This window comes from Salmo salar, chromosome ssa23 (assembly GCF_905237065.1).
Source record: "Salmo salar chromosome ssa23, Ssal_v3.1, whole genome shotgun sequence".
Taxonomy (NCBI): Eukaryota; Metazoa; Chordata; class Actinopteri; order Salmoniformes; family Salmonidae; genus Salmo; species Salmo salar.
The window spans coordinates 40,393,088-40,420,917 of NC_059464.1; the positions used below are offsets into that span (position 1 = coordinate 40,393,088).

Below are 27,830 nucleotides of genomic sequence, written 5' to 3' on the forward strand. Positions count from 1 at the left end.
CACTGTTGTCCAAAGGGTTTGATAACAAAACACAGCACCCAGAATTATAGTCTTTGGCTATTTTAGAAAATAATTACGTTAAAAAAAAAATCAATATAGAAAAAAATATGATTCATTAACTATCAGTTATTCATATCTCCATCATTATTTTTATCAATATACTATAAACATTATCCCTTTATCATTACCTCTGTTTTGTAACAGAGGAGCCCTCAAAACAACAATATTAGTATACCCTCAGAATACCCTGAAGCTCATTTAGAAATATGTCAGGGGCACTTCCTAAATATCTCCTATCACTCACACCTGCATATGGGTCACAGGGAACATATGGCACAGCATAATTTGTACGTGGTGGCCCCCAATCAAACTACTGCTGGGACCTTACCATCCTAGTCAGCAGACACATCTGAGCCACAACAGGATCAACTACAGAGCACCCAGTGCGGACACTTTGATCACTGACACCCCCATTCCGGTTCCAGACCACTCACAGAAAGGTGTATAATTCCAGCCCTGGATTCTACAGTAACTCCTCTTCTGAGAAGGAAGGCGCTCCATCCCAGTGTTTTCTCTCTGTTGTTATATTCTCTTAGACACATTCAGCCAGCCAGGCAGACAGATAACCAGGCAGGCAGTATGGTGGCAGTGGACCTCCAAGGGCTGCCAGAAGAGGGGTGGCACTACCATCAGTTGCGTCGGCCCTCCATGGAAGGGGGGCACCACCAGCTGTGTCGGCCCTCCATGACCCCGTGCCCGAGCAGGGGGCTGCCCCAGAACCGTCCCCAGCAGACCCGCAAAAAGCTCCAAGTCATCATCTGCATCCTGCTGGTGGAGCTGTTTGAGAGGTTCACCTTCTTTGGGATTGTGTGTAACATGATCCTGTTCTGTACGGTGAAGCTGGGCTATGATCACTACCAGGCTGCTACCGTTAACCTGTGCTTTGTGGGGGCCAGTACACTCACTCCTGTGATGGTGGGATGGTTTGCTGATACCTGCCTTGGGAGAACCAAGGTGCTCTACTTGTGTACTCTGCTCCATCTCTTTGGTAAGGTGCTCCTGTTTGTTTTCAAGGGGAGGGGGATGAGTGGAACATTGATGTTGAACACTCATCCTTGTATATTGGTATAGGGAGTACTTATTGTTCAAACCAATTTAATTAGTGGAACATAATTTTTACTGTTTTCAAAGCTTTATTTTCTCAATGCCTAATCATTATCTATCTCTTAATGCGGAATGATTTCTATGGATTATAGTCTCTTAGAGAATTCTGAGTTTACATGTCATTTGCATTGAATGAGAGGATGTGTGGAGTGTGGACTGCACTGCATTATATTGCACTGCAAAACTCATAATGAGAGACAGATGTTTGACTTTGGCTCTGCACTGTGTTATGGCTTCCAACAAAGGTTTTCTACTCCTTCATTCGAAACACCATGGCCATTTGAGCAGCTCAGCTGTAAGGCTAGTTTCGGTCTAGAGCAAGGATGGGAAAACGTTTTGGCTCGAGGGCCACATCAGGATTTTGAAATTCAACGGAGGGCCACATTTTTTGGGGGGACCAATTGTTTGTTAAAATCAGACCGCTGCGCGTCTAGGGCACTGCATTGCAGTGCTTGAGGCGCCACTACAGACCCGGGTTCAATCCCAGGCTGTGTCACAGCTGGCTGTGACTGGGAGACCCATGAGGCGGTGCACAATTTGTCCGGGTTAGGCTGAGATTTCCTTGTCCCGTTGCACTCGAGCGACTCCTGTGGTGGGCCAGGTGCATGCACGCTGATGCAGCTGGCTTCTGGGTTAAGCGGGCATTGTGTCAAGAAGCAGTGCGGCTTGGCTGGGTCGTGTTTCGGAGGATGCACGGCTCTCGACCTTCGCCTCTCCCGAGTCCGTACAGGAGTTGAAGTGATGGGACAACACTGTAACTACCAATTGGATACCACGAAATTGGGGAGAAAAAAGGGCAAAACATTTTTATAAAGTAAAAAGGACCTCGCGGGCCGGATTGAAGTGCCCGATGGGCCGGATACGGCCTGCAGGCCATAATTTGCCCCCCTTCGTCTAGAGACATAAATACATGTACAGTTGAAGTCGGAAGTTTACATACACTTAGGTTGGAGTCATTAAAACTCGTTTTTCAACCACTCCACAAATTTCTTGTTAACAAACTATAGTTTATTTAAGTCGGTTAGGACATCTACTTTGTGCATGACGCAAGTAATTCTTCCAACAATTGTTTACAGACAGATTATTTCACTTATAATTCACTGTATCGCAATTCCAGTGGGTCAGAAGTTTACATATACTAAGTTGACTGTGCCTTTAAACAGCTTGGAAAATGCCAGAAAATGATGTCATGGCTTTAGAAGCTTCTGATAGGTTAATTGACATAATTTTGAGTCAATTGGAGGTGTACCTGTGGATGTATTTCAAGGCCTACCTTCAAACTCAGTGCCTCTTTGCTTGACATCATGGGAAAATCAAAAGAAATCAGCCAAGACCTCAGGAAACAAATTGTGGACCTCCACAAGTCTGGTTCCTCATTGGCAGCAATTTCCAAATGCCTGAAGGTACCACGATCATCTGTACAAACAATAGTATGCAAGTATAAACACCATAGGACCACGCAGCCGTCATACCGCTCAGGAAGGAGACGCATTCTGTCTCCTAGAGATGAACGTACTTTGGTGCGAAAAGTGCAAATCAATCCGATACAAAAGTATCTATATCCACAGTAAAACGAGTCCTACATCAACGTAACCTGAAAGGCCGCTTAGCAAGGAAGAAGCCACTGCTCCAAAACCGCCATAAAAAAAGCCAGACTATGGTTTGCAACTGCACATGGGGACAAAGATCGTACCTTTTGGAGAAATGTCCTCTGGTCTGATAAAACAAAAATAGAACTGTTTGGCCATAATGACCATCTTTATGTTTGGAGGAAAAAGGGGGAGGCTTGTAAGCCGAAGAACACCATCCCAATCGTGAAGCACGGGGGTGGCAGCATCATGTTGTGGGGGTGCTTTGCTGCAGGAGGGACTGGTGCACTTCACCAAATAGATGGCATCATGAGGTAGGAAAATGACGTGGATATATTGAAGAAACATCTCAAGACATCAGTCAGGAAGTTAAAGCTTGGTCGCAAATGGATTTTCCAAATGGACAATGACCCCAAACATACTTCCAAAGTTGTGGCAAAATGGCTTAAGGACAACAAAGTCAAGGTATTGGAGTGGCCATCACAAAGCCCTGACCCCAATCCTATAGAAAATTTGTGGGCAGAACTGAAAAAGCGTGTGCGAGCAAGGAGGCCTACAAACCTGACTCAGTTACACCAGCTCTGTCAGGAGGAATGGGCCAAAATTCACCCAACTTATTGTGGGAAGCTTGTGGAAGGCTACCCGAAACATTTGACCCAAGTTAAACAATTTAAAGGCAATGCTACCAAATACTAATTGAGTGTATGTAAACTTCTGACCCACTGGGAATGTGACGAAAAAAATAAAACCTGAAATAAATCATTCTCTCTACTATTATTCTGACATTTCACATTCTTAAAATAAAGTGGTGATCCTAACTGACCTAAGACAGGGAATTTTTACTAGGATAAAATGTCAGGAATTGTGAAAAACTGAGTTTAAATGTATTTGGCTAAGGTGTATGTAAACGTCTGCCTTCAACTGTAGATGTACATGGGTCTGAGTGCTGTGGGTGACAAATGCATCAGAGGATTGCATGTGCTCAATGCTAGCAGTTGGACCCTGGATGTGAGCTCAAACCAACCCCATTACTTATGATGACTCATTATTTGAATTTTCTGTCCCACGTCAGATTAGCAGCCCGACACACAGTAATAGTATGGGGCAACGTAGGGATCTGAGGAGTAGAGAGCTCAGAGGTAATTCAGCCCTAATGTGTCAATTATTTAGAAGGGATGATCCATCAATCAAATGTATTTTATAAAGCCCTTTTTCCAATAGCAGTTGTCACAGAGTTAGACAACTGAAAATGACAAGGTTCTGAGGAAATAAGTTCTGTAATATTAGAGCCCCAGTGCAGGCCTATGCCAACTGACCATGGGAGTCCACCCTCTCTAGCTACATCTTTAAGAACCATGCCTGCTTGTAAAAAGGACTGTTTATTATACCACAACACCTAATGGGTGCTCTCTGTGTCCTGAATTACCCCCACACAGCCTATCTAACTAGCCTCAGTCTACCTGACTAGCATCTCAATAACGTTAGATCCAATGAGACTTAACACATAACATAAGGGAATTATGAGTGCCGCCAAAATCATCTAGCTACCTAGCTATGTATTGAGGTCTAAGTCTTGAAAGCTAATATGCCACTTACAATGGCACATTGATTGCAGTACATTAATTATCAGTACATGTAGTAGCCTTTTGTTTGTCATAGATTTGTGGTTCAGATCAACTAGCCTAGCTCAGCTAGCTAGTTAGCAATTATCTACCTTGATTTAGCAAGTTTTGATTTTCCGACAGTTTGAAATTTTAACAAAATTTGTCCCGATGGCAAAGTACTCCATCTTCCTGGAATATAACTGGTTATGTTATTCTTAAACTGACTGATCTGAGTCTGACGGGTCGTATCAAGACATTTGAAAATCATGGAGCTAGCATCTTAGTACAAAAAAACTTGCATCTTAGATGATGCAAAACATTTAGACTTATCTTTATCTTATCTTAAACTCTAAATTTAACTTCCTTCTGTTTCAGTATTTACCAGCTCTGTCATGTTATGCAGTACATGGCTGAACTTTCAAATGTGTACCCACTTCTACCACCATTTGTCTTACTCTGTGACAACTGCTGTTGGAAAAAGGGCTTTATAAAATACAATTGATTGATGGATCATCCCTTCTAAATAATTGACACATTAGGGCTGAATTACTTCTGAGCTCTCTACTTCTCAGATCCCTACTTTGCCCCATACAACTGACATTTTCCCAACCAAATAAAATCCCTCTAATGAAATTCTGATTCCACTCCCCCGTACTCCCTCAGGCACAGCCATGCTCCCAGTGGTGGCGTTCCCGTTCGAGGACTTCTACATCGACACGCACAACATGATTCACCAGATGGAGCACCGGGAGCAGCACATCCTGTTCTACACTGGCCTGCTTGCAGCTGCCCTGGGCATCGGGGGCATCCGTGCCATCCTCTGTCCCGTGGGGGCATACAAACTACAGGGCTACGACCAGCACCAGTTGCTCTCCTTCTTCAACTGGTGGGTTGTTGCATTACAGAGGGGTGTGTATGTGCTCAACAGGGTAGAGGTGATGCCTTGAAACACTAACTAAACTCTACTATACACATTTAACCTGTTGTATTGGACAAAAAAAGTCAGCAAAAACAGGGAGTTAAAGTCATACCAATCTTACTTTAATTTGATTAATCTGACATCAATCACAAATACATATGAAGCCATGAGTGCTTGCCCATCTACTAATATAGACAAGCTGAAATTGATTGGTCAATATCTGGAATCAAAAATAAAAATAAAAAATAAAATTGTATTTGTCACATGCGCCATGAAATGCTTACAAGCCCTTAAGCAAAATATTGTCACTCCTTTTTAAACAGTGCAATGCTTTTTACAAAAGGATCTGGCACAGACATATTTAACAAAAATAAAGTGAGTAAAGCGCCAGTAGAGCAAGCGAAGGGTTAGTGTACCAGGACCATAACATGTTAGGAGGGCTTTGAGTGTTGTTAGACAATTGTCATACCTTTAGTGGCATATCTTTAGAGATGATCCTAAATCAACTCCAAACCCAGGATAGAGGGGCTCAGTGAATATAGTCTGGACTCTGTGGAGGAGGGTCATTGTGTCAGAGATGCTGTAGAAGGACAGAGTACCTGCCTTATGATCCAGGTACACTCCTACTCTGGAGGCGCGGGGTACAGGGATGTTGGTTTTGTTGTTATTATTGTGCCAGAATGAACAACTGGACGGAGAGCAGACCAAACTCCAGGACTGATCATTGTGTCCAAAACAACAGTCATTGCCCCAACCTTTCCTGCTGATCCCTCTGTATGAGACTGCCACATCAACGATGCCCCCGCTCCACTCTACCTCCCAGTAGCAGGTTTCAGACAGACCCACCTTGCACAGAGCCTGGTGATAGTAAGTAAACCTGTCTATATGGTCTGAATAGGCCTGGGCCTTGTCACTCCATGCTATCTCCTTGTTTCTGCTCGACAGAGAGAGAGTTGCACATGCTGTGTTGGGATCCACTTCCATGGTACGACAGTCTGCAAAAGAGGTCGTAAAACATACTAGGTCAGGTGTGTGTGTGTGTGTGTGTGTGTGTGTGTGTGTGTGTGTGTGTGTGTGTGTGTGTGTGTGTGTGTGTGTGTGTGTGTGTGTGTGTGTGTGTGTGTGTGTGTGTGTGTGTGTGTGTGTGTGTGTGTGTGTGTGTGTGTGAGAGAGAGAGAGATGGGAGGAGGCAAAGAGAGAGAGAAAGGGGGAGGTTGAGAGAGACGCGGGAGTGAAATAAGAATGGGTGCGTAGCAATATTGTGGGCATCGAGAAACAAGGCGGTGATTGGAGATGAAAAAGAACAGAGGCTACGGAGAGAAAGGTTGAGATGGAGGAAGCAGAAGTGTTGTTTGAAGATGACTGGACAATAGTGAAGTCCAAGAATGGAACAAAAGGGGCAAACATTTATTCTGATGAATCGTTGGTTGTTGGAGTACATTTTTTGGATAAGGATGTTTATTTGGGAAACCCTTTTGAAGTCACAAGGATGGTGAAGAAGGCACTGGGAAAAGACGATGCTGTCAAAGTAACCAGGAGTGGTATGGTGTTGATATCATGTGTATCTAAAGAGCAAAAGGAGTGTACATTGTGGTTTGTGTAATTATTGACGCATGAAGTGGACAGCTGGGCGTTGGGTCAGTAACCGAAAGGTAGCTGGTTCTAATCCCCGCCAACTAGGTGAAAAATCTGACGATGTGCCCTTGAGCAAGGCACTTAACCCGAATTGCTCCTGTAAGTCGATCTGGATAAGAGCATCTGCTAAATTATGAAAAATGTAAGGATCAGAGCCTTTTTTTCAATTTCCGCCTAAAATTACATACCCAAATCTAACTGCCTCTAGCTCAGGACCTGAAGCAAGGATATGCATATTCTTGATACCATTTCAAAATAAACACTTTGAAGTTTGTGGAAATGTGAAAGTAATGTAGGAGAATATCACATTAGATCTGGTAAAAGAAAATACAAAGAAAGAAATGCATTTTTTGTTGTTGTTGTTTTTCATCATCTTTGAAATTTAAGAGAAAGGCCGCAATGTATTATTGCATTTTAGGCGCAATTTAGATTTTGGCCACTAGATGTACGAAGCTTTAGACTGAATCAATGAACCATTGCATTACTGCCGAAAATGTATCAAGTCTGGCCAAATGTGCCTTATTGGTTTATTGATACATTTTCAAGTACATAACTGTGCACTCTCCTCAAACAATAGCATGGTATTATTTCACTGTAATAGCTACTGTAAATTGGACAGAGCAGTTAGATTAACAAGAATGTAAGCTTTCTGCCCATATAAGACATGTCTATGTCCTGGGAAATGTTCTTGTTACTTACAATGTCATGCTAATCACATTAGCGCACGTTAGCTCAACCGTCTGCTTTTCCTTCACTCTGCGGTCCAACTCGGTCCAACGATCTCAATTGGGTTGAGGCCAGGGGATTGTGGAGGCCAGGTCATCTGATGCAGCACTCCATCAATCTCCTTCTTGGTTAAATAGCCCTTACACAGCATGGAGGTGTGTTGGGTCAATGTCCTGTTAAAGACAAATGATAGTCCCACAACGCGCAAACCAGATGGGATGGCGTATCGCTGCAGAATGCTGTGGTAGCCATGCTGGTTAAGTATGCCTTGAATTCGAAATAATGACAGTGTCACCAGTAAAGCACCATCACACCTCCTCCTCCATGCTTCACAGTGGGAACCACACATGCGGAGATAATCCGTTCACCTACTCTGCGTCTCACAAAGACATGGCGGTTCGAACCAAATATCTCAAATATGGAGTCATCAGACCAAAGGACAGATTTCCACCGGTCTAATGTCCATTGCTCGTGATTCTTGGCCCAAGCAAGTCTCTTCTTCTGATTGGTGTCCTTTAGTAGTGGTTTCTTTGCAGCAATGCGACCATAAAGGCCTGATTCACGAAGTTTCCTCTGAACAGTTGTTGTTGAGATGTGTCTGTTACTTGAACTCTGTGAAGCATTTATTTGGGCTGCAATTTCGGAGGCTGGTAACTCTAATGAACTTATCCTCTGCAGCAGAGGTAACTCTGGGTCTTCCTTTCCTGTGGCGGTCCTCATGAGAGACAGTTTCATCATAGCGCTTGTTGTTTCTTTTGACTGCACTTGAAGAAACTTTCAAAGTTCTTTACATTTTCCGGATTGACTGACCTTCATGTCTGAAGGTAATGATGGACTGTCGTTTCTCTTTGCTTATTTGTGCTGTTCTTGCCATAATATTGACTTGGTCTTTTACCAAATAGGGCTATCTTCTGTATCCCACCCCTACATTTTCACAACACAACTGATTGGCTCAAACGCACTAAGAAATTCCACAAATGAACATTTAACAAGGCACACGTGTTAAATTAAATGCATTTCAGGTGACAACCTCATGAAGCTGGTTGAGAGAGTGTGCAAGAATATTGTAAAATTAAAGAAAAACCCTTGAATGAGTGGGTGTGTCCCACATTATTTTATTTTGGGGAGCTTTACTATCCAGCCTCACAGTAGGTGGCGGAATGCACATGTAATTGTTGCGAACACCATTATACCAAAGAAGAAGAAGAAGAGCACCAGAGGCAAAAATAATTATTACTCACGTTTCAAAAATCCAGTTCTCGTACTGTACTCTTGCACAGATGATGAAGATGGTTTTGTCACTATGAAGACAGATAGAGTGAGAGTCATTCACAAAACTTGCACCATAGAATTACAAAACTTTTATACTTTAACCAGAAACGTACCAAGAGCAAGTTGAACCATTATGTATTACTTCTCACTGCAATTCAACCACCTTAATAATGATTTTATGATTTTTCACTTGACATACTATATGTATAAATTATACTCAACCAAAATATAAATAAATAAAAATAAATTCATTAGGCCTTATTCTATGTATTTCACATGACTGGGAATACAGATATAATGCATCTTGATCTCATCACGGTATTTCTGTGCATTCAAATTGCCATCGATAAAATGCAATTGTGTTCTTTGTCCGTAGCTTATGCCTGCCCATACTATAACACCACCGCCACCATGGGGCATTCTGTTCACAACATTGACATCAGCAAACCGCTCAGCCACACAACGCCATACATGTGGTCTGCGGTTGTGAGGCTGGTTGGATGTACTGCCAAATTCTCTAAAATGCCTTTGGAGGTAGCTTATGGTAGAGAAATGAACATTCAATTCTCTGGCAACAGCTCTGGTGGACATTCCTGCAGTCAGTATGCCAATTACACACTCCTCAAAACTTGAGATATCTGTGGCATTGTGTTGTGTGACAAAACTGCACATTTTAGAGTGGCCTTTTATTGTCCCCGGCACAAGGTGCACCTGTGTAATGATCATGCTGTTTAATCAGCTTCTTGATATGCCACACCTGTCAGTTGGTTGGATTATCTTGGAAAATGAGAAATGCTCACTAACAGGGATGTAAACAAACTTTTTCACAACATTTGAGAAAAATAATCTATTTTTGCATATGGAAAATTTCTGGGATCTTTTATTTTAGCTCATGAAACACGGGACCAACACTTGACATGTTGCGTTTATATTTCAGTGTAGATAAGATTCTACTAGCCATACACATATTTTTTTCGAGACAAGTCAACATCTTGTCGGTTTCCTCCTTGCATGTATTTTCCATTCTCTCCTTCTGTTCAGAGACAAATTTCTTCACTGCTTCAAAACTGCTAGGAAATGCCTTTGGTCCAGGAGGGTCACAGAGAGAATCGATACTCTGAAAATAAATTCAGAATGAATTGAGTCAAAGACTTCTGGAGCTCAAACACAATTCACTGACAACATTGTCTAAGACAGAGAGTAACGTTACCTGGAGGAAATGGATGTGATCCTCTGTGTGTGAGAGCTGCTCCAGCTCAGAATCTCTCCTCTTTAACTCAGAAACCTCCTGCTCCAGTTGCTCCAGGAGTCCTTCAGCCTGACTCACTCCAGCCTTCTCCTGGGCTCTGATCTGCTCCTTCACCTCAGAACGCCTTCTCTCAATGGAGCGGATATATGAAAGGACGTGCATGGTACACATTCTCTCAAAGTCATCCACAGCTACCCATGAAGACTCCTGTTAGGACAGAAAAACACAGCTCTCACCAGGACTGTAAACCCCTGTTCCTCTTGGCTCCCCAAACCCAGATCCCCAGCACCATTGACACCCACATCATTTGAACCTTGATTTAAACTCACCTTAATGGCATCTACAGCCTGTCTCAGCTCCTGCACCTCCTTCTCTCTCCTCTGGGCTCTCTGCTTCCCTTCCTCCTGTGTTTCTCCCAACTGTTGCTGCTCAAAAACACATCACATTACATACTTTACTAGTAGAAACTCTGCCATACCAAAAGGAAATCTCTTTGAGAGTTCAGCATACTTATCTAAGTTGCCTACATGTTGGGGTGGTTTCCCGACACAGATCAAGCCTACTCCCGGACTAAACAGCATGTTGGGGTGGTTTCCCGACACAGATCAAGCCTACTCCCGGACTAAACAGCATGTTGGGGTGGTTTCCCAGACACAGATCAAGCCTAATTCCGGACTAAACAGCATGTTGGGGTGGTTTCCCAGACACAGATCAAGCCTAATTCCGGACTAAACAGCATGTTGGGGTGGTTTCCCAGACACAGATCAAGCCTAATTCCGGACTAAACAGCATGTTGGGGTGGTTTCCCAGACACAGATCAAGCCTACTCCCGGACTAAACAGCATGTTGGGGTGGTTTCCCAGACACAGATCAAGCCTACTCCCGGACTAAACAGCATGTTGGGGTGGTTTCCCAGACACAGATCAAGCCTAATTCCGGAATAAACAGCATGTTGGGGTGGTTTCCCAGACACGGATCAAGCCTACTCCCGGACTAAACAGCATGTTGGGGTGGTTTCTCAGACACGGATCAAGCCTAAACCTGGACAGCATTTTAAATTAAGATTCTCTATTAAAGTTGCACTATGGAGAAATCACTCAGCTGTTTCCTGGTTGCTAAAACTCAAATAGTTCGCCTAATTTCAGTTTATGTGACAAAATAAGCAAGTATAGTGTAGAGAGTCGTACCATCTAAACCGCTGGAAAATATATTTTCCATTACCAAAAATATTGTTGTTTCAGCTGTTTGAAGCTGGTGAACAAAACCGAAAGTAAAATATTTTAAGAACGGGAAGCATAGAAATAGCGCACATAGAACATATCTACTGCTTCTTAGACTTGCTTTCAAGTAGAATGACAGATCTATAACTCACATTTCTATGTTAATTTAGTCAGGTCGCCCAAAATATTACATATTGCCACTTTATGCTTGTTTTTAGTCCAGGACTAGGTTAATTGATGTCTGGGAAACCCACCCTTTATGTTTTAGTGAGGGCTGGCAAGATGGACCTGCCTGGGTTATGTAGCACTTGCTACTCTATAATGGTGGATATTACATTGAAGGTATGCTAATAGATTCCAATTTTTTGTTGGATCGGTTGACATTAATGTCATGTGGTTTGATCCCTCCAATAATGATGCAATTCTTTATGTAAACAAGTATACTGCATATAATGGGAGCGTAATATTCAGCATATTACCTGTTTCTGAGTCCTCTCTGCTGCAGCTGACACTGTATCATGGCCTTTATGTTCATCCATTGTACACAGATAACAGATACACTGCTGATCGGTACGACAGTAAACCTCCAGCAGTTTGTCATGATGAGAGCAGATATTCTCCTGTAGATCTGTCACTGCATTGACAAGCTTATGCTTCTTTAGTGGGGGCACATAGTAGTGAGGCTGGAGATGAGTCTCACAGTAAGAGGCCAGACACACCAGACAGGACTTGACAGCTTTGAGTTTTTTCCTAGTGCAGACATCACACTCCACATCTTCAGGTTCAGCATAACAGTGTGCAGGAGTGGTACCTTGGAAATCTGCCATTTTCAAATTCTCCAACACTTCAGCCAGCACGGTGTTTTTCTTCAGAGTAGGCCTTGGAGTGAAGGTCTGTCTGCACTGTGGACAGCTGTAGACACCTTTCAGATCATCCTGATCCCAGCTTTCTTTAATACAGCCCATACAGTAACTGTGTCCACAGGCAGTAGTCACCGGATCCTTCAGTAGATCCAGACAGATGGAGCAACAGAACAGTTCCTGATTGTCAGCCATTTTAGTGCTTTCACCCGAAAGTTGAGCAACAGCTTGTCAAAGATTATTTTCTGTTTCATTGAGGGAGTGGCTTCCTACTGGGCTGTGAAACTCTGTGTCTACAGGGGATGTGGTTTGGATGGAAGTCAAACTAAGAAGATGACGTTGCATACAGCTGTGTCTGAAGGGAAAAGTAACCAGATCCTTCAGTAGATCCAGACAGATGGAGTACCATAACAGTTCTAGATTGTCAGCCATTTTGGTGCTCTCTCCTGTAGGTTAAGCAATGGCAGTGTCAAAGATGACTTTCTGTTTCATTGAGCTCTACACCAGAGGACAGGGAGTAGCTTCCTACTTGACTGTGTACTCTGTATCTACAGGGGTCGTGGTTTCTTTGATAAGGAAATGTAACCGAGTGTTGGGTAATAGGCAGATATTTATGCCAGTGTTTATGTTACATATTTGAAATACGTATTTTAATTTTAATTACTTAGGTCATTTGAATTATGCTGGGCTGAACTTTACTACTGTAATTTGTATTTTCAAAATTCTAAAGACTTTTCTATGCTATTTTCTTTTATCGCGGTTCGCATCTTGTGAACCCTTTCACCCTTCCACCCTGCAATGGTATCAGAAGTCTGATTGAACTATGGTGTGATAAGAGCGTCTGCTAAATGAACTAAATATAAATGTATATGTAATTTTTTATAAATACTTTGTTGAGGGAAAATATACTTGATACGATTGTGATATGTTGCTGTCTCACGCAGCTATCTTAAGGTGATATACTAATGCACCAATTGAAAGTCGCTCTGGCTTTGCCAAGTCGATTTTGCTGCACATGCAGGGTGACTAGAATATTCTGTTTGTTCCCCCGTGCCCAGATAATCACAGTGCTCGTTTCCACCTGATTTTCTAAAACCCGTTTCAGGGAAAGCCAGCCCCTGCAATGGTTTCTTATCACGGAATGAATTGCTGGACCTGCTTAAAAATACATAAAAATAAAACAAATCCTGAGTTGGTGTTTCAGCCCAATGGAAACCTTTCTTATTACAGACTGAATTGCTTGGTCTAGTATAACGCTGAGGTAAGGGTCTGGGGAAATGTAACCGCTCTCAAATTCACAAATGGAATACAAAGAAATCTCTATAATATTGCACGAGTAATTCAACCCCGCTAGAGTCTCAGTAGAGAAATGAATGAAAATATGAAAACATAAGGTCAATTAGTTACAAATATACAGTATTACCTAATGCACCCTAGAGCCATTCAATAATTCAGCTATTCAATAATCAAACACAGAAGCCCTAGCACACTTGATGGATTTCACTGGTGAGGAGGTAGGTGTGTTAGCAGACATGGTCACACGCACGCACGCACGCACGCAGATGGGCAGTATTTATGTTACATGTATTTGAAATATGTATATTGTAATTTTAATTACACTGAACTACACTCCAATGTAATTTGTATTTTCAAGCTTGAAAATTCAAGCCCCTTGGGTGCTGCCATAGAGTTACACTAGAAGTGCCCATCCAAGAAGGCTCAAAATCTTAGCTATCAGGCTATCAGTCATCATCATGAATCAAGTCGACAAACTACTGGCAAATCCTTTTTAATCCTTGTCATATGAAGAGAAATAATGAAGAGAAAAATGTATCGGTGCTCACCAACCATTGGACATAAACATTACACAACAAGTTGGAAATCGCAAATTCAACAATGAGTGGTTTGGAAGGAGTCAGTGGCTAACTGCAAGCATTGCAAAGCAATCACTAGCCTGCTATTGAGTGGGTGTGTGGTCCAAATCTGGGTTTAAGGGTCTCTTTTCCAAGCTTAAAAGGATAAACATTCAACATTGGCCATGGTGTCAATCCAGCATGACTTCTGCCGCACTCAAAGCAACCTGAAACTCAGAACTGGGAAATCTAATTTCAGTAAGTTCAAGACAACTGGTAACTCTGGAAAAAAAACACAATCTCCGACTGGGCAAATAGGTTTTTGAACGGTCATTCAACTCGGAATTGCAAGTCGGGAACTTGGGCCACTTTCTAGAGCGCCGGCATGAAGATCACTGACGTCATCATGATTCAAACTTTTTTTTTCATAGTTCCCAGTTGTCTTGAAAGCACCATAAATTCAGAGAATGCCAGACTTTGATGACAAAGTTTGATGACAAAATTTGCCCACGAAGGACCACAGCGCCACCTTCCTGTTCAAGTGAGCACAGCACAATAAGGTGAGTCCAAAAATGTATTGTATGCTGCTGCATAAATTATGTAATATGCTAGGGTGTTATGTATAGTGTAGCTAAGAAAGCAATACTAATTGTATGTTGTGTAGTAAGCTGTTAGTTGCCCATGTGCCTCACCCTAATAATTTGGTCCCGTTTGCCCTCCTAATTTTGCCTACTGTTCTGACTTGGTGGTGCACATGTAGCCTATAACCCGTTTTAGAGAAATGTAACGTTAATCATCGAATATTGTAAGAGCTTTCATTGTCTGCTTATATGCCCCCTTTATCTATCCTATGGTTCTGACTTGGTGTACAAGGAGAATACTGTAACAACGGCCAATGTTATGAATTCTGTTGCTGTACATTTCAAAAGTGCTGAACAAATAGTTATATTGACTACTTCCGTCCTAGCTCACTCATTAATGTCTTAATGGAAATTACAGATTGCCTCATCCGCTCGTCGTCCCCTTATGCCATAGTTTGTACATCTCAATTGTCAGTTAAAACCACATTTGTTTAAGCAAGTCAGTCATACCAGCTATGTTTTTTAAAAGGAATGAACTGGTTCGCTGCCAGACAAGGCTCCGCTGATAGCCAAGTGTATCAGTGGTAAGGTGTTGGGACTCTGCTGTTGGGACAGCTTTTGGGGGGGTTGTTTTCCCCACCAAGATTTACATGCAAAAATCGCTACTGGATAGGGGTATGGTTTTAAGTTTGTTGGTGGCTGACTCTCCCAAGATATCAGTGCAGATATCAATCGCAGCAGGGAGTATGAGATCTTCTCTGCTGGTGTGGGCTTTTTTGCACTTAGCAATGCGCTGGGCCGCAAGGTATGATGCGCAAAGTGCCTTTCTTGTACCGTGTGTGTTGAGAAATCTGTAATTTCTTTGCATCAGTGTGTGTAGCTAGTCATTTCACCACTGCGGACACGCTGCATGTGTAAAGTCAGCAACAATAAGCGATGCACCGTTTGCCTTTCAACTTAATGTTTTATTTTAAAAACATATATATATATATATATATATATGTTCCTGTACAAGTCCCCGACCCCCAGTTGAGAATCACTGTGCTAAATGTCAAAAATGTCAAAGTAAAAAAGAACAGTTGAAAAGCATGCTGGGTATTAAAATAATGACCTCGGCACCCAAAAGAAGGCCAATAATAATACCCAGTGTGCTTTGCGATTGTTCATTTTCTTATTTAAATTTTAATGTTTGTCATTTAGCAGACACTCATAACCAGAGCAACTTATAAGGCATTCAACTAAAAACTATTCAACTAAAAAAGATTGTTAGCATTACTGAGAATGTTGTTGTAGTGAAGGTGTGTACTTGAAAATGTATTTACCTGTATGTATTTGTAGTTTGTCTAACTACAACTACAAAAGTATTTTGTATTTTAGTTTGATACATTGTTCTTTAGAGTATATTGTATTTGTAACAAGATCCATTTTCATGTATCTTTTTCCAATCTCTTTGTTGATATATAGTCTCTCAGTGACTAGCTGATTTGGTTAAGGGTACCAAGATTAATGTGGAGATCACAGGGCCTGCATTTCATTCCAAAAAGTTTCCCCTCAAGCCTGGTTGTTATGTTGTCCTCTCAGGTTCTACTGGCTGGTGAACCTGAACTCGATGATAGTGTTTCTGGGTATCGCCTACATCCAGCAGTCAGTGGCCAACAACCTGGGCTTCCTCATCCCCTTCATGTCTGTGCTGCTGATGCTCATCGCCATACACATGGTCCGCAACAACCTCATCTTCAGGTCCAAGAAAGGTAACACAACCTCAACCTCACCTTCAGGTCCAAGAAAGGTAACACAACCTCAACCTCACCTTCAGGCCCAAGAAAGGTAACACAACCTCAGACAGTCTCACCTTTGTGTTACAGTGTATGTATATACCTATATTTTTGTGATCTATTCTAGTATTGATGTGGTTGTTGTGGTCTATTCTAGTATTGATGTGGTTGTTGTGGTCTATTCTAGTATTGATGTGGTTGTTGTGGTCTATTCTAGTATTGATGTGGTTGTTGTGGCCTGTTCTAGTATTGATGTGGTTGTTGTGGTCTATTCTAGTATTGATGTGGTTGTTGTGGTCTATTCTAGTATTGTTGTGGTCTATTCTAGTATTGATGTGGTTGTTGTGGTCTATTCTAGTATTGATGTGGTTGTTGTGGTCTATTCTAGTATTGATGTGGTTGTTGTGGCCTGTTCTAGTATTGATGTGGTTGTTGTGGTCTATTCTAGTATTGATGTGGTTGTTGTGGCCTGTTCTAGTATTGATGTGGTTGTTGTGGTCTATTCTAGTATTGTTGTGGTCTATTCTAGTATTGATGTGGTTGTTGTGGTCTATTCTAGTATTGATGTGGTTGTTGTGGTCTATTCTAGTATTGATGTGGTTGTTGTGGTCTATTCTAGTATTGATGTGGTTGTTGTGGTCTATTCTAGTATTGATGTCGTTGTTGTGGTTTTTTCTAGTATTGATGTTGATAGGTTCTGATTTCTAAACTTGAAATGTGAAATATCCCTGGTTTCAGTCTGGTTTCAGTTGTAATTTGAATTACTTGCTTCACCAGACATGAATGGTTATGTGTAGGAGGAATGTATATGGTGCGCTCAATTAAGATTGCCAACCTGCTGGCTCATATCCAATCACATGATTGCCATCACTGATAAGGGTGGAGAGCTGTGGATTAATAGGGCCCCAGGTCAGGTCACAATAAGGGAGAAGGAACAGTTTATTACCCACATCACTTAACTTCCTGCCTAAAGTGGACTATATATACTTGTGCTGGTGGGAACATGTCTTTGTCTGCTCAGCTGTCTGACCTATTGGGTGAATAAACTTGGTTTGAGCTTTCCCTAGTTGTCCATTAGTTTTTACTCTGTTTATTTAGAACCTTACATTGTGGTTGTTGTGCAGGCAGTTCCCTGCTGACCACTCTAGGGGTGTTCCTGAACTCTCTGAAGATGTGCTGCCTACACTACCGCCACCTGAGTGGAGATGTAGCCAGCTGGTTGGACCGCGCCAAGGAGAACAACGGGGGGCGCTACAGTGAGACACACGTGGAGAACGTCAAGGTCCTGGCAAGGCTCTTCCCCCTGTACGGCTTGCAGATACTGTACCGCGCCTGCATCACTCAGGCAGGTCAATGTAATGGAGAACATCAGGGCTCTTCACTGACATGCTTCACAGGACATTTTTACAACATTTTCAGGTCCTTGCTTAATTTCAGTGGAAAGTGCAATATATAATTTTTCAGATATTGGGGATAAAAAAAGGAAAATCTATAATGCTTATTTATAATAAAAAAAGTTGTCATAGAATCTGTTGTGACCCTGACCTCTCCCACAGATTCCATCAGGTTACTATATTCAGACCATGAACTCTAACCTGCACCTGAACGGCTTCCTCCTGCCCATCGGTGCCATGAACCTCATCAGCATCCTACCTCTGCTGCTGCTGGCCCCTCTCATGGAGTGCATCACCTCCTGCTACCTGTCCATGGAGAAAACACCCTTCTCCCCCGCCAGAGTCATCAGTAGGCATGCACACATGGCACACACACACGGCACACACACAGATACACATGGCACACAAGCATGCACACACATGCACAAATACCACCCTCATCAGTGACTCAGTCAATGTTAATGTCTCTCTCTCCGTATCTCTCTCTGTTTCTCTCCCTCTCCCCTCCCTCCTCTCCCAGCACTGGGTCATGCGTGTGCGTCCCTGTCTGTCCTGGTAGCGGGCCTGTCTGAGGTCCACAGGAAGGGCTATCCTCTGACAGAGCAGGCCCTGTCAGGGAAGGTGCTTCAGGTGTCCTCCATGGCCTGCTTCCAGCTGGCTCCCCAGTACATCCTACTGGGTCTGGCTGAGGCCCTCGTCACCCCCTCCTGTGAGTGACAGAGAGCCAGCATGTATTTCTGACACACCTATTGCTACTACACTGTTCGTACACAGAGACAAACTGGGTTAGAGATTTAGAATGTCAATGGACAGCATACAGTTGAAGTCGGACGTTTACATACACCTTAGCCAAATATATTTAAACTCAGTTTTTCTCAATTCCTGACTTTAAATCCTAGTAAAAATTCCCTGTTTTAGGTCAATTAGGATTACCACACAGAACAATAGTAGAGAGAATGATTTATTTCAGCTTTTATTTCTTTCATCACATTCCCAGTGGGTCAGATGTTTATATACACTCAGTTAGTATTTGGTAGCATTGCCTTTAAATTGTTTAACTTGGGTCAAATGTTTCGGGTAGCCTTCCACAAGCTTCCCACAATAAGTTGGGTGAATTTTGGCCCATTCGTCCTGACAGAGCTGGTGTAACTGAGTCGGGTTTGTAGGCCTCCTTGCTCACACACGCTTTTTCAGTTCTGCCCACAAATCTTCTATAGGACTGAGGTCAGGGTTTTGTGATGGCCACTCCAAGACCTTGACTTTGTTGTCCTTAAGCCATTTTGCCACAACTTTGGAAGTATGCTTGGGGTCATTGTCTATTTGGAAGACCCATTTGCGACCAAGCTTTAACTTCCTGACTGATGTCTTGAGATGTTGCTTCAATATATCCACATAATTTTCCTCCCTCATGATGCCATCTATTTTGTGAAGTGCACCAGTCCCTCCTGCAAAGCACCCCATATCATGATGCTGCCACCTCCGTGCTTCACGTTTGGGATGGTGTTCCCCGGCTTGCAAGCCTCCCCCTTTTTTCTCCAAACATAACGATGGTCATTATGGCCAAACAGTTCTATTTTTGTTTCATCAGACCAGAGGACATTTCTCCAAAAAGTACGATCTTTGTCCCCATGTGTAGTTGCAAACCGTAGTCTGGCTTTTTTATGGCGGTTTTGGAGCAGTGGCTTCTTCCTTGCTGAGCGGCCTTTCAGGTTATGTTGATATAGGACAAGTTTTGCTGTGGATATAGGTACTTTTGTACCAGGCTCCTCCAACATCTTCACAAGGTCCTTTGCTGTTGTTCTGGCATTGATTTGCACTTTTCGCACCAAAGTACGTTCATCTCTAGGAGACAGAACGCCTTTCCTTCCTGAGCGGGATGACAGCTGTGTTGTCCCATGGTGTTTATACTTGCATACCATTGTTTGTACAGATGAACATGGTACCTTCAGGCATTTGGAAATTGCTCCCAATGATGAACCAGACTTGTGAAGGTCTACAATATTTTTCTAAGGTCTTGGCCGATTTCTTTTGATTTTCCCATGATGTCAAGCAAAGAGGCACTGAGTTTGAAGGTAGGCCTTGAAATACATCCACAGGTACACCTCCAATTGATTCAAATGATGTCAATTAGCCTATCAGAAACTTCTAAAGCCATGACATCATTTTCTGGAATTTTCCAAGCTGATTTAAGGCACAGTCAACTTAGTGTATGTAAACTTCTGACCCACTGGAATTGTGATATAATGAATTATAAGTGAAATAATCTGTCTGTAAACAATTGTTGGAAAAATTACTTGTGACGTGCACAAAGTAGATGTCCTAACCGATTTGCCAAAACTACGTTTGTTAACCTCTATGGGACCCCTTCCCATTCTCATCCCGTTAACGGGATTGATTTTGACAACAGCCAGTGGAAAATCAGAGCGCCAAATTTAAAACAGCTAAAATCTCTTAATTCCATTTTCTCAAACAATCAACTATTTTACACCATTTTAAAGATAAACTTCTCGTTAATCTAACCACATTGTCCGATTTCAAAAAGGCTTTACGGCGAAAGCATAAAATTAGATTATGTTAGGACATAAACTTCACAAGAAACACCACACAGCCATTTTCCAAGCAACTAGATGCATCACAAAAACCCAAAACACAGCTAAATGAAGCACTAACCTTTGACGATCTTCATCAGATGACACTCCTAGGACATTATGTTACACAATACATGTATGTTTTGCTCGATAATGTTCATATTTATATCCAAAAACAGCATTTTACATTGGCGCGTAATGTTGAGAAATGTTTTCTCTCCAAACCTACCGGTGAATCAGCACAATGAGTACACATAGTACGTAAATTCTCATCGTAAACATTGATCAATATAGAAGTGTTATGCACAGAATTATAGATACACTTCTCCTAAATTTAATCACTTTGTCCAATTTCAAAAAAGGTTCACGGCGAAAGCACAATTTGCAATAATCTGAGTACAGCCCAGATGACACTAACAACTAGCAAACAGAAACCCGCCATCTTGGAGTCAATAAAACTAAGAAATGACATTATAAATATTCACTTACCTTTGATTATCTTCATCAGAAGGCACTCCCAGGCATCCCAGCTCCACAATAAATGTTCGATAAAGTTTATATTTATTTCCAAATAATCAATTTTGTTCGTGCGTTAGGTTCACTATCCAAATCCACTACGCGCGTGCTTACTTAGTCCAGACGAAAAGTCAAAAAAGTTATACTACAGTTTGTAGAAACATGTCAAACGATGTATAGAATCAATCTTTAGGTTGTTTTTATCATATACCTTGAATAAAATTACAACCGGACCTATCCGTTCTCTTTAGGAGTGAATATGAACTCAGCTCGCTCCCAAGTCATTGCGCGTGACTTGAGCCCATGCCTTATAATGGGACACCAGTTTACCACAGCTGGTATTCCCTTCAAATTCACCATAGAATCTTCAAACACCGTTCTAAAGACTGCTGACATCTAGTGGAAGCTTTAGGAAGTGCAAAATGAACCCTAACTCACTGTATACAGTAAAGGCAATCACTTGAAAGGACTACAAGCACCAGACTTCCCACTTCCTGCTTGACTTTTTCTCAGGTTTTTGCCTGCCACATGAGGTATGTTATACTCACAGACACCATTCAAACAGTTTTAGAAACTTCAGAGTGTTTTCTATCCAAATCTACTAATAATATGCATATTCTAGTTTCTGGGACAGAGTAGTAACCTGTTTAAATTGGGTACGTTTTTCATCCGGCCGTGAAAATACTGCCCCCTAGCCCTAAGAGGTTTTAACAAGAAATTTGTGGAGTGGTTGAAAAACGAGTTTTAATGACTCCAACCTAAGTGTATGTAACTTTCCACTTAAACTGTATGTAGTTGGGATGAAGTTAGAATCTGGAGAGTTGTAACCAACTGCCAACATAGAGGATAGTATTGTGAACTCTGGAAGCTAGGGTTAGGATGACCCCTACTGGCGTATTAGAGACAGACAAGGGACGTTTGAACCCAATGAATGGTTCTTTCTCTTCCCAGCCTTCCTCTCTTCTCTGTTCCAGGCTCTGTGATCTCCTTCCACATGACACCAAGTCATATCAGAAGCATCTCCCTGCACTTCCTCACCCTGTCCTACGGAGGGGGCTGTTTCCTGGGAGCCCTCATCATCCAGCTGGTCTACCTACTCTCTGGAGGTAAAGGCTTCACTAACAGATGCATCATTGTAACCATAGAAACTGAAGAGGAACATACATTCATGTTGGAATGGTTGATGGGGGTCTGTCTGCATTATGGTGATTCAGTCCTATGGCCACTGATAGCACTGTTCTCCTGTCAAACTACAGGTAACTTCTACCCAAACACACTGCATGAAGGGAATCTGGAGCATTTTTTCTTCTTCTTATCCATGTTGATGACCATAAACACTCTGGTGTTCTGGTGGATATCTTACAGGTACAGTATGAGATTCTCTCATATATCAATGTAAATATAGTGATTGCAGATGAGGCAAAGGACATGAGGAAGCCATTTTAGTTCTTTAAATCTAGATTTTCAGTGATACAAATTTGAGAATTTCCTTGACCCCTTGAGGTGACCTGAACAAAGTATCAATATTGTCTGTGCAGATGAGACAGGTGACAGTATTGAGAGGTGACAGTATTGAGAGGTGACAGTATTGAGACAGGTGACAGTATTGAGAGAGGTGACAGTATTGAGACAGGTGACAATATTGAGACAGCTGACAGTATTGAGACTGGTGACAGTATTGAGACATGTGACTATATTTAGACAGGTGACAGTATTGAGAGTATTGAGACAGGTGACAGTATTGAGACATGGCAGTATTGAGACAGGTGACAGTATTGAGACATGACAGTGTTGAGACAGGTGACAGTGTTGAGACAGGTGACAGTGTTGAGACAGGTGACAGTGTTGAGACTGGTGACTGTATTGAGACTGGTGACAGTCTTAAGAGGTGACAGTCTTGAGACAGGTGACAGTATTAAGAGTATTGAGACAGGTGCCAGTATTGAGAGATGACAGTATTGAGACAGGTGAAAGTATTGAGACATGACAGTATTGAGACAGGTGACAGTATTGAGACAGGTGACAGTGTTGAGACTGGTGACTGTATTGAGACTGGTGACTGTATTGAGACTGGTGACAGTCTGAAGAGGTGACAGTCTTGAGACAGGTGACAGTATTAAGAGTATTGAGACAGGTGCCAGTATTGAGAGATGACAGTATTGAGACAGGTGAAAGTATTGAGACATGACAGTATTGAGAAAGGTGACAGCATTGAAACAGGTGACAGTTTTGAGACTGGTGACAATATTGAGACAGGTGACAGTATTGAGACATTTGAGAGTATTGAGACAGGTGACAGTATTGAAACAGGTGAGAGTATTGAAACAGGTGACAGTATTGAGACAGGTGACAGTATTGAGAGATGACAGTATTGAGACGGGTGACAGTATTGAGACGGGTGACAGTATTGAGACGGGTGAGAGTGTTGAGACGGGTGACAGTGTTGAGATGGGTGACAGTGTTGAGACGGGTGACAGTGTTGAGACAGGTGACAGTGTTGAGACAGGTGACTGTATTGAGACAGGTGACAGTCTTGAGAGGTGACAGTATTGAGACAGGTGACAGTATTAAGAGTATTGAGACAGGTGACTGTTTTGAGACAGGTGACGGTTTTGAGACAGGTGACAGTATTGAGACAGATGACAGCATTGAGACGGATGACAGTATAGAGGCAGGTGACAATATTGAAACAGGTGACAGTATTGAGAGATGACAGTATTGAGACACGTGACCGTATTTAGACAGGTGACAGTATTGAGACATGTGACAGTATTGAGAGTATTGAGACAGGTGACAGTATTTAGACAGGTGACAGTATTGAGAATATTGAGACAGGTGACAGTATTGAGACAGATGATAGTATTGAGAGAGATGACAGCATTGAGACAGATGACAGTATAGAGGCAGGTGACACTATTTAGAATTGACAGTATTGAGACAGGTGACAGTATTGAGACAGGTGACAGTATTGAGACAGGTGACAGTATTGAGAGATAACATTTAACATTTTAACATTTAAGTCATTTAGCAGACGCTCTTATCCAGAGCGACTTACAAAATGGTGCATTCACCTTATGATATCCAGTGGAACAACCACTTTACAATAGTGCATCTAAATCTTTTAAGGGGGGGGGGTTAGAAGGATTACTTTATCCTATCCTAGGTATTCCTTAAAGAGCTGGGGTTTCAGGTGTCTCCGGAAGGTGGTGATTGACTCCGCTGTCCTGGCGTCGTGAGGGAGCTTGTTCCACCATTGGGGTGCCAGAGCAGCGAACAGTTTTGACTGGGCTGAGCGGGAACTGTGCTTCCTCAGAGGTAGGGGGGCCAGCAGGCCAGTGGTGGATGAACGCAGTGCCCTTGTTTGGGTGTAGGGCCTGATCAGAGCCTGAAGGTATGGAGGTGCCGTTCCCTTCACAGCTCCGTAGGCAATCACCATGGTCTTGTAGCGGATGCGAGCTTCAACTGGAAGCCAGTGGAGAGAGCGGAGGAGCGGGGTGACGTGAGAGAACTTGGGAACGTTGAACACCAGACGGGCTGCGGCGTTCTGGATGAGTTGTAGGGGTTTAATGGCACAGGCAGGGAGCCCAGCCAACAGCGAGTTGCAGTAATCCAGACGGGAGATGACAAGTGCCTGGATTAGGACCTGCGCCGCTTCCTGTGTGAGGCAGGGTCGTACTCTGCGAATGTTGTAGAGCATGAACCTACAGGATCGGGTCACCGCCTTGATGTTAGTGGAGAACGACAGGGTGTTGTCCAGGATCACGCCAAGGTTCTTAGCACTCTGGGAGGAGGACACAAGGGAGTTGTCAACCGTGATGGCGAGATCATGGAACGGGCAGTCCTTCCCCGGGAGGAAGAGCAGCTCCGTCTTGCCGAGGTTCAGCTTGAGCTGGTGATCCGTCATCCACACTGATATGTCTGACAGACATGCAGAGATGCGATTCGCCGCCTGGTTATCAGAAGGGGGAAAGGAGAAGATTAATTGTGTGTCGTCTGCATAGCAATGATAGGAGAGACCATGTGAGGATATGACAGAGCCAAGTGACTTGGTGTATAGCGAGAATAGGAGAGGGCCTAGAACAGAGCCCTGGGGGACACCAGTGGTGAGAGCGCATGGTGCGGAGACAGATTCTCGCCACGCCACCTGGTAGGAGCGACCTGTCAGGTAGGACGCAATCCAAGCGTGGGCCGCGCCGGAGATGCCCAACTCGGAGAGGGTGGAGAGGAGGATCTGATGGTTCACAGTATCAAAGGCAGCAGATAGGTCTAGAAGGATGAGAGCAGAGGAGAGAGAGTTAGCTTTAGCAGTGCGGAGAGCCTCCGTGACACAGAGAAGAGCAGTCTCAGTTGAATGCCCAGTCTTGAAACCTGACTGATTAGGATCAAGAAGGTTATTCTAAGAGAGATAGCAGGAGAGCTGGCCAAGGACGGCACGTTCAAGAGTTTTGGAGAGAAAAGAAAGAAGGGATACTGGTCTGTAGTTGTTGACATCGGAGGGATCGAGTGTAGGTTTTTTTCAGAAGGGGTGCAACTCTCGCTCTCTTGAAGACGGAAGGGACGTAGCCAGCGGTCAAGGATGAGTTGATGAGCGAGGTGAGGAAGGGGAGAAGGTCTCCGGAAATGGTCTGGAGAAGAGAGGAGGGGATAGGGTCAAGTGGGCAGGTTGTTGGGCGGCCGGCCGTCACAAGACGCGAGATTTCATCTGGAGAGAGAGGGGAGAAAGAGGTCAAAGCACAGGGTAGGGCAGTGTGAGCAGGACCAGCGGTGTCGTTTGACTTAGCAAACGAGGATCGGATATCGTCAACCTTCTTTTCAAAATGGTTGACGAAGTCATCCGCAGAGAGGGAGGAGGGGGGGGAGGGGGAGGAGGATTCAGGAGGGAGGAGAAGGTAGCAAAGAGCTTCCTAGGGTTAGAGGCAGATGCTTGGAATTTAGAGTGGTAGAAAGTGGCTTTAGCAGCAGAGACAGAAGAGGAGAATGTAGAGAGGAGTGAGTGAAAGGATGCCAGGTCCTCAGGGAGGCGAGTTTTCCTCCATTTCCGCTCGGCTGCCCGGAGCCTTGTTCTGTGAGCTCGTATTGAGTCGTCGAGCCACGGAGCAGGAGGGGAGGACCGAGCCGGCCTGGAGGATAGGGGACAGAGAAAATCAAAGGATGCAGAAAGGGAGGAGAGGAGGGTTGAGGAGGCAGAATCAGGAGATAGGTTGGAGAAGGTTTGAGCAGAGGGAAGAGATGATAGGATGGAAGAGGAGAGAGTAGCGGGAGAGAGAGAGCGAAGGTTGGGACGGCGCAATACCATCCGAGTAGGGGCAGAGTGAGAAGTGTTGGATGAGAGCGAGAGGGAAAAGGATACAAGGTAGTGGTCGGAGACTTGGAGGGGAGTTGCAATGAGATTAGTGGAAGAACAGCATCTAGTAAAGATGAGGTCAAGCGTATTGCCTGCCTTGTGAGTAGGGGGGGAAGGTGAGAGGGTGAGGTCAAAAGAGGAGAGGAGTGGAAAGAAGGAGGCAGAGAGGAATGAGTCAAAGGTAGACGTGGGGAGGTTAAAGTCACCCAGAACTGTGAGAGGTGAGCCATCCTCAGGAAAGGAACTTATCAAGGCGTCAAGCTCATTGATGAACTCTCCAAGGGAACATGGAGGGCGATAAATGATAAGGATGTTAAGCTTGAAAGGGCTGGTAACTGTGACAGCATGGAATTCAAATGAGGAGATAGACAGATGGGTCAGGGGAGAAAGAGAGAATGTCCACTTGGGAGAGATGAGGATTCCAGTGCCACCACCCCGCTGGCTCGATGCTCTAGGGGTATGCGACAAAACGTGGGCAGACGAAGAGAGAGCAGTATGAGAGATGACAGTAATGAGACACGTGACAGTGTTGAGACGGGTGACAGTGTTGAGATAGGTGACAGTGTTGAGACAGGAGACATTTGAGAGTATTGAGACAGGTGACAGTATTGAGACAGGTGATGGTTTTGAGACAGGTGACAGTATTGAGACAGATGACAGCATTGAGACAGATGACAATATTGAAACAGGTGACAATATTGAAACAGGTGACAGTATAGAAACAGGTGACAGTATTGAGAGAGGTGACAGTATTGAGACAGATAACAGTATTGAGACAGGTGACAGTATTGAGACAGGTGACAGTATTGAGACATATGACAGTATTGAGACAGGTGAGAGTATAGAGGCAGGTGGCACTATTTAGAAATGACAGTATTGAGACAGGTGACAGTATTGAGACAGGTGACAGTATTGAGAAAGATGACAGTATAGAGGCAGGTGACACTATTTTGAGATGACAGTATTGAGCCAGGTGACAGTATTGAGCCAGGTGACAGTATTGAGCCAGGTACCAGTATTGTGCCAGGTTACAGTATTGTGACAGGTGACAATATTGTGACAGGTGACAGTATTGAGACAGGTACTCGTATTGAGACAGGTAACAGTATTGAGACAGATCCACCCTAGCAGTCTTTTCTCCCCTGTGTCCCAGGTACCTAGACCTGAGTGTGGTGCAGAGTAGAGGAGTAGGAAGCAGCCTTCTGGCAGAGAAGCTACTGCAGTACAAGACCTGCCTGCGATTCTACGACACCATGGAACGCTCCTCCACAATAGCCTCCATAGAAACAGTGTGACCTCTACACTACCTTCATCCCCTGTAGTGCTGGAGTTCCACTTGGTTTATTTATGTACACTACATGACCAAAAGTATGTGGACACCTGCTCGTCGAACATCTCCCAACATCATGGGCATTAATATGGAGTTGGTCTCCCCTTTGCTGCTAAAACAGCCTCCACTTTTCTGTGAAGGCTTTCCACTAGATGTTGGAACATTGCTGCAGGGACTTGCTTCCATTCAGCCACAAGAGCATTTGTGAGGT

The 27,830-nt window shown here is 43.4% G+C and overlaps 2 protein-coding genes across 2 annotated transcripts; one reads left to right on the forward strand and one right to left on the reverse strand.

The window, feature by feature from the left end:
• On the forward strand, window positions 1–27,709 carry slc15a5 (solute carrier family 15 member 5). The gene is made up of 9 exons (XM_014170018.2): window positions 1–1,048; window positions 5,021–5,243; window positions 16,254–16,423; window positions 17,572–17,792; window positions 18,004–18,190; window positions 18,362–18,550; window positions 21,920–22,051; window positions 22,202–22,310; window positions 27,443–27,709. The coding sequence occupies exons 1-9, from the start codon at window positions 640–642 to the stop codon at window positions 27,582–27,584; spliced, it is 1,782 nt and encodes a 593-aa protein (XP_014025493.1). The 5' UTR covers window positions 1–639; the 3' UTR covers window positions 27,585–27,709.
• Window positions 5,377–12,536, reverse strand: LOC106584582 (E3 ubiquitin/ISG15 ligase TRIM25). The gene is made up of 6 exons (XM_014170019.2): window positions 11,858–12,536; window positions 10,488–10,583; window positions 10,120–10,365; window positions 9,873–10,026; window positions 8,879–8,938; window positions 5,377–6,271 (listed from the first exon to the last, which is right to left on the reverse strand). Exons 1-6 carry the CDS (start codon window positions 12,431–12,433, stop codon window positions 5,748–5,750), a joined length of 1,656 nt encoding a protein of 551 aa, XP_014025494.1. The 5' UTR covers window positions 12,434–12,536; the 3' UTR covers window positions 5,377–5,747.
• Window positions 27,710–27,830: the final 121 nt, after the last annotated feature.